The following is a 12701-nucleotide window of genomic DNA, read 5'->3' on the forward strand; positions in this document are numbered from 1 at the left end:
TACCCTCAATCATTGGTGGTAATTGAGCACTTTAAACCTCCCCACTAGGTAGGTCATTGGGTTGGAGGGTTCACACAAATTACCATGCTACAATTTCTCTGTTATTCACTGGTATTGTACTTCTCGAAGCCTATGGTAAATTACTGAATCGCTTTTTGCTTCCTGTATCACCAGAGCAGATGAAAATCTGATTGTTGGATATGAGAATTTTTTAGTATTGGTAGCAGGCTTTCTGTATGTAAAAGAGAACATGAAGTCTTCAATGTGTGTTTGGAATTCCTCTACATCACAAGCTTCAGTTCTCAGATCACAAGATTACTGACAAAATGGATTGGGTGGGCTGTTTTGATTTTTAGTTTTATTTTGTAAAATGTCATTTTACGAATTAAAATTCTGTAAGGCTGAAAGTAAAACTTACCCTACTCTTGAAGGAGTTTAAGAATATCCAGAACATGAATGTTAAGAGATAAAATAGGGGGAAACTGGCCCTGAAAAATGTAGTGATCCTAGCCTTTGGCTTTCTCTTGACTTTGTGCTTACAAAATAAATTACTTTTGTATACTGCAGTTCTTTTTTACCATGTTAAGGTATTTCTAAAGCCCCAACTTTTTTATATAGGATAAAGTAAGGAAAGGCTAAACCCCTGTCAGATTTATTTTTTGCCATTTGTATTCAACTGGGGAGGTTTTCCTCTCACTTTTTGTGTTTACAGGACAGGATGTCAGAGAAATGTCGCATTAAACAGTTGTCACCATAAAAAGTGACAATTGTAAGTTTTCCCCATCTATTCATGATCTGGTGGTAATTAAAAATTTCTGACTTTCTTCACTTTCCCGATTTATCCCTGTGACGATGGTGCCTAGGGCAACTTTGGAGAGTGCATCTCCCTAAACGAGCCACAGCAATAAAACCCAAATAGGATTCTAACTCCTCACTGCTCTATCCAAAACAAAAAATGGCCTTAGATATACAGTAATCTTTATGTTTTAATATGAATTTAAGCATGCAGTTAAAGTGGTTGTAAAGGTAAAACAAATATTACTGCCAGCCCCTCTGTTCTCTCAATCCACCCTGCACTGTGTAAATTGGTGGTGCACTGAAATTGTGTCAGCTGTTTTGTCAGCTGAAACATATCGAGCAAAACAGTTTTTGGTATGTGGCTGAAAGAAGAAAAGGTGCCGATAATGGTGCCGAAAGGGGGGGGGGCGGGGTCAGACCCAGTGCCGCCCATTGTGGGGGTGATTCTGTCGGCTCAGAGTCCTCCTCTCCCTCCTCCTCTCCCTTCTCCTCTCCTCACAGAGAGGTGATCTCCCTGTGTGTCAGGGAGCTGAATTGTCCTGGCGGCTGCAGTAACAATGTCCCGCCTTTTATGATAAATGGCACACTGATCCAATGCCGAGACATTGAATCAGTGTGACGTGATCACAGGGGGTGGGACATTGTTACTGGGGCTGGGAAATTTGAATCCAGCTCCGTGACACAGCGGGAGATTGCTGCTCTGATCCTGACACTGGTGAGGCTGCATCTGACATGCACTGGTGAGGCTGCATTTCACATGCACTGGTAAGGCTGCATTTGACATGCACTGGTGAGGCTGCATCTGACATGCACTGGTGAGGCTGCATTTTACATGCACTGGTGAGGCTGAATTTGATGGACACTGGCGAGGCTGCATCTTATGCCTCGTACACACGGGCAAACATGTACGATGAAAACGGTCCGCCGGACCATTTTCAGCGGACATGCACGCCCGGAGATTTCTGTATTATGGCTGTACACACCATCATACAGAAATGAGAGACAATCTGCGCGGACAGACAGCGCGGTGACGTGTTCGCGGTGACGCTGAAAGGTCAATGCTTCCACGCATGCGTCAAAGTCATTCGACGCATGCGAGGGATGGCGGCCGCTCGGACATGTGCGGTAAGTCTGTACAGACGACGAACATGTCCGACGGACAGGATTCCAGCGGGCATGTTTCTAAGCAAGTTTAGAAACATTTGTCCGCTCGAAAACGGTCTGGCGGGCAAATGTACGCTGGAATCCTGTCCGATCGGCCGTACACATGACCGAACATGTCTGCAGACATGTTCGGTCGTGTGTACGGGGCCTGACATGCACTGGTGAGGCTGCATTTGATGGACACTGGTGAGGCTGCATTGATCTCTTATATCATGTCTACAGTCTCTGACCATCTCCTGTATCATGTCTACTACAGGTGCACCAACTGGAAATTTTATTAATACTATTAGCAGTGTTTAAGTTTAAGTAAGCGATTGCAGACATGATGGTTAGAGACTGTGGACATGATACGAGAGATGGATAGAGACATGATACAAGAGGTGGTCAGAGACTGCAGATTGCATTTTTATTGAGCTTTTCTTGCACTAAAGGTGCCAATAATAAATTCATATTAATTTAAATTCATGATATTAATATAAAAATTGAATGTAATACAATTATATATAAAATTATAAATATGAAAAAAAAATGTAATCTTCGGTTTCGGCACCAAAATTTCCATTCTGTGCATCCCTAGTTTAAATGTTTGTATAAAACGATGCCTGTAAATACCTTATCTCAGTTCTTTTATGGCCAGCCACGTGACCTCTGGCCACGTTCCTCCCCCCGATCTAAGGGCTGCACTTGGAGGGACCGAGATCTCCCTCTGATGGCAGCCTGAGAGGTCACATGACCAATGTGCTGGCCGCTCAGCCCCTTCCGCTCTAGCCTTTAGATGGGGGAGGAGAGTGGCCAGGGGCCACGTGACCAGCCTTAAAAGATCTGAGATAAAGTATTTACAGGCATCGTTTTATACAAACATTTGCACAGTGTAAGATAGATTGATAGAACAGAGGGGCTGGCAGTAATATTTCTGTACTGCCAGCTACTAATATCGGCAAGTGGGGGGTGGAGACGGCCCACACACACAGGAGCTAAGAGTCGGGGGGAGAGAGAAAGCTAAGAGAGCAGCAGGATGATGGAGGCCCGTAACCTGACCACGATAATCATGGACCAGCAGCCATGATTACTGTAGTCAGCACACTAAGGAAGGGGGACACAGGAACAGGCAAGATCTACCAGTTTTTTTACAGCTTAGAGAGGAGCAGATTAGACCGCACAAGCGCTTTTTTTTTTCCTGGATACAAACTCTAATATTTTGTCTAAATATACAAATTCATCTGGTGTGTTGATTTAGGCAGAATGAGTCAATTTTATGATATTGAAATATGAAATATTTCTCTTTCAGAGCTAAAGAATATGAGAGTGCCCTGGAAGCGAAAACCCCTGTGTCTGACTCTCCGTACAAAGCTAAGTGCGTATACCTTGAATTCAAGGTCCACTTTAATACAGCTGAAATTTAGTAGGTTGTAGGTTTTAGAAAGTAGTTTACAAGTAATTTGTTTTATGTTTTCAGATTGCAAAGACTTACCAAAGACCTCCAGAAACAACTGCAAACTCAGGACACTGGGATTTGGGCCACCAATAAAGTGTCTGCTCTAGACAGAGCTTTGGGAGAAGTTTCTCGGATCTTAGAAAAGCAGGCAAGTATTTAAGATGCTACCTGATTTGAATATAAACATTTGCCTTTGCTTCCATTTGGTTGTCTGCTGCATGTAGCCTCAGATCATGAAGAGAATGTAAAGAAAAGTAAATGTGGCCATCGTGTTTATAAAGCATGGTTAAAGAGTGAACTTTCACTGCAACGTCTAATGGAATAGTCACAGATAATATATCACATTCATAGCATAAAATATAAGCAGCGACTTTATTTTAGTGTGCCGTCAACTGAATGTGACTATTTGACATTTCAGTCTCCTTTGGAACCTCACGTTTGCTGCAATTTGTGCAAAATACAGTCATTTTCAACTCATGATATGTAGCAAGGTTTTATTTCATGCTTTGGCTCAGCTTTCAAAGTGTGCAGCATTTGGATGATAAAATTCCAGAGAGGGCTGTATTTTGTAGCCTTACCCAGTCAGATCCTGACCATAACTGTTTGTTATCAGATATCGGATATACCAGCGCTGCTACGGAGAATTATTCCCATTAAAAGCCACAATTGAGGGATTACTTGGATCGGAGTCTTTGCCTTCCCTCCACATGTAATGTGCTGCCAATCAGATAGCAGAACAGCTTTCCATTCTACAGAGTTCCCCATTAACTTTAAATCATGTTCTCAAAATTGAAGCCATTAGTGGGGCCCTAGCGGGGTAGTATCACTTCCTGCATTAATATCTTATCAGGAGTACCCCAATCCCAATAGACATTACTAAATAACAGGTGAAAACTGCAGCTATTAAATGTGGTTCCCAAAAAAAGCCAGATATTCCTGCAAGCAAGATTTGTGATCAGATGTGACACTATTGCTTACAGTATTGCACAGAGTGCTATAGAGTTGGTACTGAAAGCACAGCCGTCATCTTAACATTTCAATTTCTCCTGGGGTTGCTGATTGTTGTTTAATGATTTGAACCAAAATTTCATATATTTTTTTTTTAATAAGCCTTCTTCTGCAGCTAAAATGTTACATCTGTTCTAGAATCATTATTTACATGGCAGTTGTATGTGTTGTGCCTCGTACACGATTGGATATCTGATGTAATCTAATCCGATGGATTTTTTCGTCCGATATTCGATGAAGCTGACTTTCATCAGTCTTGCCTACACACCATCAGTCAAAAATCCGACCGTGCCAAAACGCGGTGACGTAAAACACTACGACGTGCTGAAAAAAATGAAGTTCAATGCTTCCAAGCATGCGTCGACTTGATTCTGAGCATGCGTGGATTTTTGACCGATGGACTTCCACACAGACGATCGTTTTCTTTATATCATTTTTTTTTAGCCATAGGAAAAATGTATAACATGTTCTATTTTTTTTCACCGATGGAAAACAAACCGATGGGGCCCACACACGATCGGTTTGTCCACTCAAAACAGTCCATCGGTCTGTTTTCATCGGACAAACGGATCGTGTGTACACGGTTTTAGTTTCTATAAGACAACTTTTTTATTTTTATAAATACATTTTATATTGTGTAGTATGTCCTACAACAGTTTAAGCCTAGCTTTACACTAGTTCAACCAACCTGTAAAAATTGGGAAATACGCAGTTCAACTTTATCCAAATAGTGTTCAGATCACTTGGTCACGGATTCACCTTTAATAATCGTTTTTTATGTGCTCCCATTGAAGTCTGTGGGACCAAAAACACATACTGCTTCGCCACAAGAAGCATCTGTACCTATTCAAAAATCGCTGCACCATGTTGCAATGATGTGAATGGGCACCATAGAGACTAATCCATTGTCGTGTATTGCAGCACGATGGCAAACACATGGAGAAACCGCACTAGAATTAACCACTTAAGCCCCGGACCATTTTGTTGCTAAATGCCCAGGCCAGGTTTTGCGATTCGGCACTGCGTCGCTTTAACAGACAATTGCGCGGTCGTGCGACGTGGCTCCCAAACAAAATTGGCGTCCTTTTTTCCCCACAAATAGAGCTTTCTTTTGGTGGTATTTGATCACCTCTGCGGTTTTTATTTTTTGCGCTATAAACAAAAATAGAGCGACAATTTTGAAAAAATTGCAATATTTTTTACTTTTTGCTATAATAAATATCCCCCAAAAACATATATAAAAAAAAAAATTTCCTCAGTTTAGGCCGATACGTATTCTTCTACCTATTTTTGGTAAAAAAAATCGCAATAAGTGTTTATCGATTGGTTTGCGCAAAATGTATAGCATTTACAAAATAGGGGATAGTTTTTTTGCATTTTTATTAATTATTTTTTTTACTACTATTGGCGGCGATCAGCAATTTTTTTCGTGACTGCGACATTATGGCGGACACTTCGGACAATTTTGACACATTTTTGGGACCATTGTCATTTTCACAGCAAAAAATGCATTTAAATTGCATTGTTTATTGTGAAAATGACAGTTGCAGTTTGGGAGTTAACCACAGGGGGCGCTGTAGGAGTTAGGGTTCACCTAGTGTGTGTTTACAACTGTAGGGGGGTGTGGCTGTAGGACTGACGTCATCAATCGAGTCTCCCTATAAAAGGGATCACTCGATCGATGCAGCCGCCACAGTGAAGCACGGGGAAGCCATGTTTTCATACGGCGTTCCCCGTTCTTCATCTCCGGGGGGGGATCGCGATGGAGCGGCTCTAAACGAATAGCCGTGCCGTCGTCCCAGATCGCTCCCCGTGGGAATCCGCCCGCCGCACGCAGCGGAGGGGGTCCCGATCAGACCCCCGACCTGCTAGAAGGCGGGGACGTATATATACGCCCATCTGCCTGTACGTGCCATTCTGTGGACGTAAATAGGCGTGCGGCGGGCGTTAAGTGGTTAACAGTCAAGCCTTGTACACACGACTGGTTTTCCTGCCAGGAGAACTTTTGGCTGGGAAAACCGGCCGTGTGTATGCTTCCTCGCAGTTTTCCCGTCAGGAAAACTGCCGGGAAACCCGGCGGGAAAATATAGAACCTGCTCTCTATTTTCTCGCCGGGATTCCCGCCGTTTTTTTCACCCCGGCAATTTTCCTATGGGGAAACACTGCGAGGGAGCATACACACGGCCGGGATTCCCAGCCAAAGCTCTCCCCGCAGTTTTCCCGACAGGAAACCCGGCCGTGTGTAGGGGGAAACTTACTGAGCAGGTTCTCGGTTTTCCCGTCGGACTAAATGCCGTCGGAAATCCTGTTCGTGTGTACAGGGTTTAAGGTATGATTATGTTGTATATTTTGTTATATTCTGCGCTCAGGTGTGGGCTGTTATGTTGGTTTGTCTTTTTATTTGTGAATTATATGGCATACTTGCCATCTAAAGCTTGTTTGTAAATTTAAAGTGGAATTCCAGGCACCACCCAACTATTCTTAAAACTGTCCCCTACCCCCAACACCCATTCTCAGTAACCTGTGTAAGAAAGATCTCTATACCTATATATTTTCAGCCCACCCTGGTCTGGTCATGTAATTTTCCCTGTGTCAGCCACCATTTTATTCTCTAGGTTGTTAGAAAAACATATCTAATGTTCTTGGGGTTCTAAGTAATTTTCCAGCAACAAACTAATTTTAAATTTTTAAACAACAAGTCTCAAAAAGAGGCTTGCTCCTTTAAGTGGTTAAATAAATATAAAATAGAGGGTGCCAATCATTTTGGCCAGTTCGTTTTTGGAGTTTTGTGTGGAATGTGTCAGATTTGGGTTTTTGTTTCTCCAATTTTTTGTATCGTACCATTAAAAACAAAATGAATAAACATGAGTAATTAAATACCTAAACATTTGTAATTGTAACAATATTGTGAGCGAAGTGGTGCATTATCTAAAAAGTAATGCAGGGGTGCCAAGATTTTTGCCCATGACTGTTTATACCGCACATCCAGCGGCCTCACATGTTAGTGAGGAACATAGTTTGTTTTGGCCAAGATGGCCCAAACGGACCATGTAAAGTGTATGAAAAGCTGGAGCTCGCCCCCCCCCCCCGCTCCGCCCTAAGGGCGGGCCCGGTTTGGGTGGGGGGCTAGAGGGGGAGTGGGGCTTAGGGGTCCTTATCGGGATGGTTTGGAGGCTTCAATGCTAGAGGAGGCCTATGGCCCTGGAGACGGTATTTTCTAGCCGACGGATATATTACAAGCTAGTTGCTTGGGCAGTAGGGCTGGACACCCAACCCCGCCTCTACCTTCTGATGATACGTTTTTTCCTTTTTTTTTTTTCCTTTCTCCTTCTTTTCCCATCCTCAAGATATGTTGTTGTTACATCTTGTATGTCCTCCTGTATTTGTTTGTAATGCTTTGGCCCTTATTGGGCCTTTATAAAAATAAAACAATATATTTGAAAAGCTGGAGCTCAGCTTTAACCCCCCCCCCCCCCCCCCTCCGATAAATGAATCCGCTTTGTGTGGCAGGGAAGTGAAAGGTTTTGTAATAATGTGACAGTTCTGGGAAGTATTGTATTATAGCTTGTCACCTTTCAGTGACTACTATGAGAAAAACATATCAACTATTTTAATAATGTTTCCTGGACTTTCATTTATACAATTCCATCATGGGTTTTGCTGAAGTTTTTTTTTTTTTTTTATGAATTTCTTACAGCCTTGTAAACTTAATGTATAATTGTCTGAGCTATTCCTGGGAGAGTAGTTATGTATATATGTTGTGAAATATTCTTTCTAACTCCCAAGAGAGTCATCCATTTTTAGTGGTGGATCAATAAGCTTCCAGCAGATGGATTTAGCAATGTTTGACCATGCCTGTATAAGATCATTTTTAAAAGTGGGTAGTAATGCTATTGTTTGGTGGGTGGGGGGAAAGCACCCTGATGGTGTGATCCATTGACTAGTGGGAATTCAGTTGACACTGTTAATTGAATTTCCTATGGGAGTTGTATAGTAAAAAGCTGCGTATGCTGTTCGGTATGTGGACCGGATGCATTGTGTATTGCTGCTAATCGCATCTAAGATCAGATACAGAATACTCTCATGGGAGGATGAGAGTGCAGTACAATAGCTTTTCACTTACTAAATGGACTGCTTTATGAGCTTCATCATAATAAAAGTACTCAAAAGACTTTCTCCATCCCTTTTCAGACATGCTAAAACATCCACACTGGCATTCAGTTCTGAGTACTGCATACATAGAAATTACTTGAAGTGGGGATATGTTTTTCTATAAGTTTCTTTACATAACAGAGAATGCTGAATTGTAATAGTGATGGATATATAGAATATAATTATTGTGAAGGGGGAATTATATAATTTTTCTGAATGTGGATGATATTATAGTATCAGGGGATGTTAATGCATCTAGTGGTGGAAACATGCAGGCCTTAGGTTCTTTGGCCATAAAAATGAGACCTACAAGTTGACTATGATCGCCGTTCTATGTACTGAATACAGCCATGTGAGAAACTAAGTACATTCGAAGAGGACCTGTCGTGTACATTATTGTATTACATAGGGGCATGTTAAAAACACCCATAAGATTTAAAAAAAAAACACTCACCACTGCTTATATAAATACATCTTATTTATATATAGATAGATAATATCTATATATAATATAAACCAGGGTTTGACAAATTTGTTTGGAATCTAGGAGCAGCTAAAAAAGTTAGCAGCCAGAAAATGTGCCCTGTCCCGACGAGCTCACGCACAGAAGCGAACACATACGTGAGTAGCGCCCGCATATGTAAACGGTATTCAAACCACACGTGAGGTATCGCCGCGATCGTTAGAGCGAGAGCAATAATTCTAGCTCTAGACCTCCTCTGTAACTCAAAACATGCAACCCGTAGATTTTTTTAAACGTCGCCTATGGAGATTTTAAAGGGTAAAAGTTTGTCGGCATTCCACAAGCAGACGCAATTTTGAAGCGTGACATGTTGGGTATCAATTTACTTGGCGTAACATTATCTTTCACAATCTAAAAAAAAATTGGGATAACTTTACTGTTGTCTTATTTTTTAATTAAAAAAAGTGTATTTTTCCCCCAAAAAAGTGCACTTGTAAGACCGCTGCGCAAATACGGCGTGACAGAAAGTATTGCAACGATCGCAATTTTATTCTCTAGGGTGTTCGAATAAAAACATATATATAATGTTTGGGGGTTCTAATTAGGAGGGAAGGAGATGGCAGTGAAAATAGTGAAAAATGACATTAGAATTGCTGCATTGCCAATGTAATGTAATGCCAAGGCCACCAGCAGATGGCGCCAGCTCACAGAAGCTTCCGAAGAACTTGGGACTTCACAAGGCTGCAAAGCCGCGGCCTAAATTACCGGCCGAACGCGGCGGGGAGGTAGGGGCGCACGGAGACACAGGATGCCGCAGCGGCCGGTAATTGAGGCCGTGGCCTTGTAGTCCGCGAAGCCGTGGCCTCAATTACCGGCGGGCGCCAGGTCACAATTTCTTGTCGCCAATGCGACCTGGCGCCCGGATATTGTCGACCCCTGATATAAACACATGTGGTAGGTATGTCAAAAAAGCATGTGATGGGTATACTTTTTGACATGACTGTAATTTTTCTCCCAAAGGTGCCTCGGTTCTCTTAGACCCCTTTCACACTGTAGCGGTTTGCAGGCGCTATTGCGCTAAAAATAGCGCCGGCAAAGCGTCCCTTAACAGCTGCTACTGTTTCTCCAGTGGGAAAGCCCGAGGGCTTTCACACTGGAGCGGTGCGCTAGCAGAACGGGGAAAAAAAGTCCTGCTAGCCGCATCTTTGGAACGGTGAAGGAGGGGTGTGTATACCGCTCCCGCCCATTGAAATCAATGGGACACGGCGGCTGTACCGCCGGCGAAGCGCCTCTGCAGAGGCGCTTTGCTGGCGGTTTTAACCCTTTCTTGGCTGCTAGCAGGGGGTAAAACCGCCCCGCTAGTGGCCGAATAGCGCCACGAAATTAGCGGTAAAGCACCGCTTTACCGCCACCGCACCTCCCTCCCCAGTGTGAAAGGGGCCTTAGAGTTCTTGTAGTCCCCCCTGTAATTCCTTAAATATCTGAGCCCTTACTGTGATGTCAGACCCATGCACTTCTGCATAAGGATAATGGGCCAGATTCACCAAAGAGATACGACGGCGTTTCTCCTGATACGCCGTCGTATCTCTGTTTCTATCTATGCGACTGATTCATAGAATCAGTTACGCATAGATATCCATAAGATCCGACAGGTGTAATTGTTTTACACTGTCGGATCTTAGGATGCAATACCGCGGCCACCGCTGGGTGGAGTTTGCGTCGTAAACCAGCGTCGGGTATGCAAATTAGCAGTTACGGCGGATCCCCGACGGATTTTCGCGTTCGCTACATCGCCGCTAGTCTAGTTTCCCGTCGCAAAGTTAGTCGTCGATTTAGGTGCCCTAACTAGTCAGCAAACGTATTGCTGTCTAAAGTATGGCCGTCGTTCCCGCGACGAAATTTAAAAATGAACGTCGTTTGCGTAACACGAAGTACGCTACGCGCGTCGCCGTTCGAAAAAAATGACGTCACGCCGCGCAAAGCACGGCGGGAGTTAGGAAACGGAGCATGCGCAGTAGGTCCGGCGCGGGAGCGCGCCTAATTTAAATGGCACATGCCCATTTGAATTGGCCCGCCTTGCGCCGGAGGCCGCCGGCGTAGTTTTCATCGCAAGTGCTTTGTGAATCAGGCACTTGCGATGAAAACTTGCGGCGGTGTAACGTATCTACGATACGTTACGCCGCCGCAGTTCTATGTGAATTTGGCCCAGTGTTTCCAAAGGGTAGTCCCCACTCGATACACTTCACCCACTCATCCACTATCAGTGCCTTTGCATTGCTACTTATTTCCCCAGTCAGGCTTCATGCACATGGACGTTTTTGGACGTTTTTACAGCGGCTGTTTTTGGCAGTAGATGTTTTTTTCTACAGTCATTAAACTCTAAAATCCGCTAAAAACCGATAATAAACACAAAAAAACGCTATTGCAAAAATGTTGAAAAACTCACTGCAAAGCTACTGGCGTTTTTTTAACGTCCAGTGTGCATGAGGCCTAAAAGGGTACGTTAGATCCAAATGACCATTTCATCCCTATTTTACAACCTTTTTTAAATCAATAGATCCAAGTATTGTATGTGTTCCCTTTGCCTTGCTGAGTCTACTGTTCTAAATAATATAGGGCCAGATTCACAGAAGAGATACGACGGCGTATCTCCTAATACACCGTCATATCTCTTTTCATATCTATGCGGCTGATTCATAGAATCAGTTCCGCATAGATAGCCCTAAGATCCGACAGGTGTAATTGACTTACACCGTCGGATCTTAGGATGCAATACTTCGGCCGCCGCTGGGTGGAGTTTGCGTAGTTTTCCTGCGTCGGATATGCTAATGAGCATTTACGGCGATCCAAGCCGGTTTTCGCGTTCGTTACGTCGTCGCTAGTAATTTTTTCCCGTCGCAAAGTTAGTCATGCTTTTACATGCCTTAACTTTACACGAGCCATGTTAAAGTATGGCCGTCGTTCCCGCTTCGAATTTCAATTTTTTTTTTTTTTGCGTAAGACGTCCGGGAATACGAAACACCGTAACTCACGTCGCCGTTCAAAAAAATGACGTCACATCGCGCAAAGCACGGCGGGAATTTCAAAACTGAGCATGCGCAGTGCGTCCGGCGCGGGAGTGCGCCTAATTTACATGGTACACACCCCATTTGAATTGGGCGAGCTTGCGCCGGACGTGTTTACGATACACCGCCGCAAGTTTACAGGTAAGTGCTTTGTGGATCAGGCACTTACACTGAAAACTTGCGGCGGTGTAACGTAAACGGGTAACGTTGCGCCGCCGCACTTGTACCAGAATCTGGCCCATAGTTCTTAAAGCGGGAGTTCAACCATTTCTTTTTTTTTTTTCCCTTAGCTTCCTGCTCGTTCGGTCTAGGGGAATCGGCTATTTGTATTAAAATATGATCCGTACTTACCCGTTTTCGAGCTGCATCTTCTTCCGTCGCTTCCGGGTATGGGTCTTCGGGAGCGGGCGTTCCTTCTTGATTGACAGTCTTCCGAGAGGCTTCCGACGGTCGCATCCATCGCGTCACTCGTAGCCGAAAGAAGCCGAACATCGGTGCGGCTCTATACTGCGCCTGCGCACCGACGTTCGGCTTCTTTCGGAAAATCGTGACGCGATGGATGCGACCGTCGGAAGCCTCTCGGAAGACTGTCAATCAAGAAGGAACGCCCATTCCC

The 12701-nt window shown here is 43.8% G+C and overlaps 1 protein-coding gene across 4 annotated transcripts in view; it reads left to right on the forward strand.

Moving 5' to 3' along the window:
- SCAPER (S-phase cyclin A associated protein in the ER) overlaps nt 1–12701 on the forward strand; it is a 394094-nt gene that overhangs the window by 243946 nt on the left and 137447 nt on the right. For all 4 annotated transcript variants that reach the window (XM_040343114.1, XM_040343118.1, XM_040343116.1 and 1 more), the window contains exons 21-22: nt 3251–3316; nt 3419–3545. In XM_040343114.1, coding sequence (XP_040199048.1) covers nt 3251–3316; nt 3419–3545 — 193 coding nt within the window. The remainder of the gene's footprint in view (nt 1–3250; nt 3317–3418; nt 3546–12701) is intronic.

This window comes from Rana temporaria, chromosome 3 (assembly GCF_905171775.1).
Source record: "Rana temporaria chromosome 3, aRanTem1.1, whole genome shotgun sequence".
NCBI lineage: Eukaryota > Metazoa > Chordata > Amphibia > Anura > Ranidae > Rana > Rana temporaria.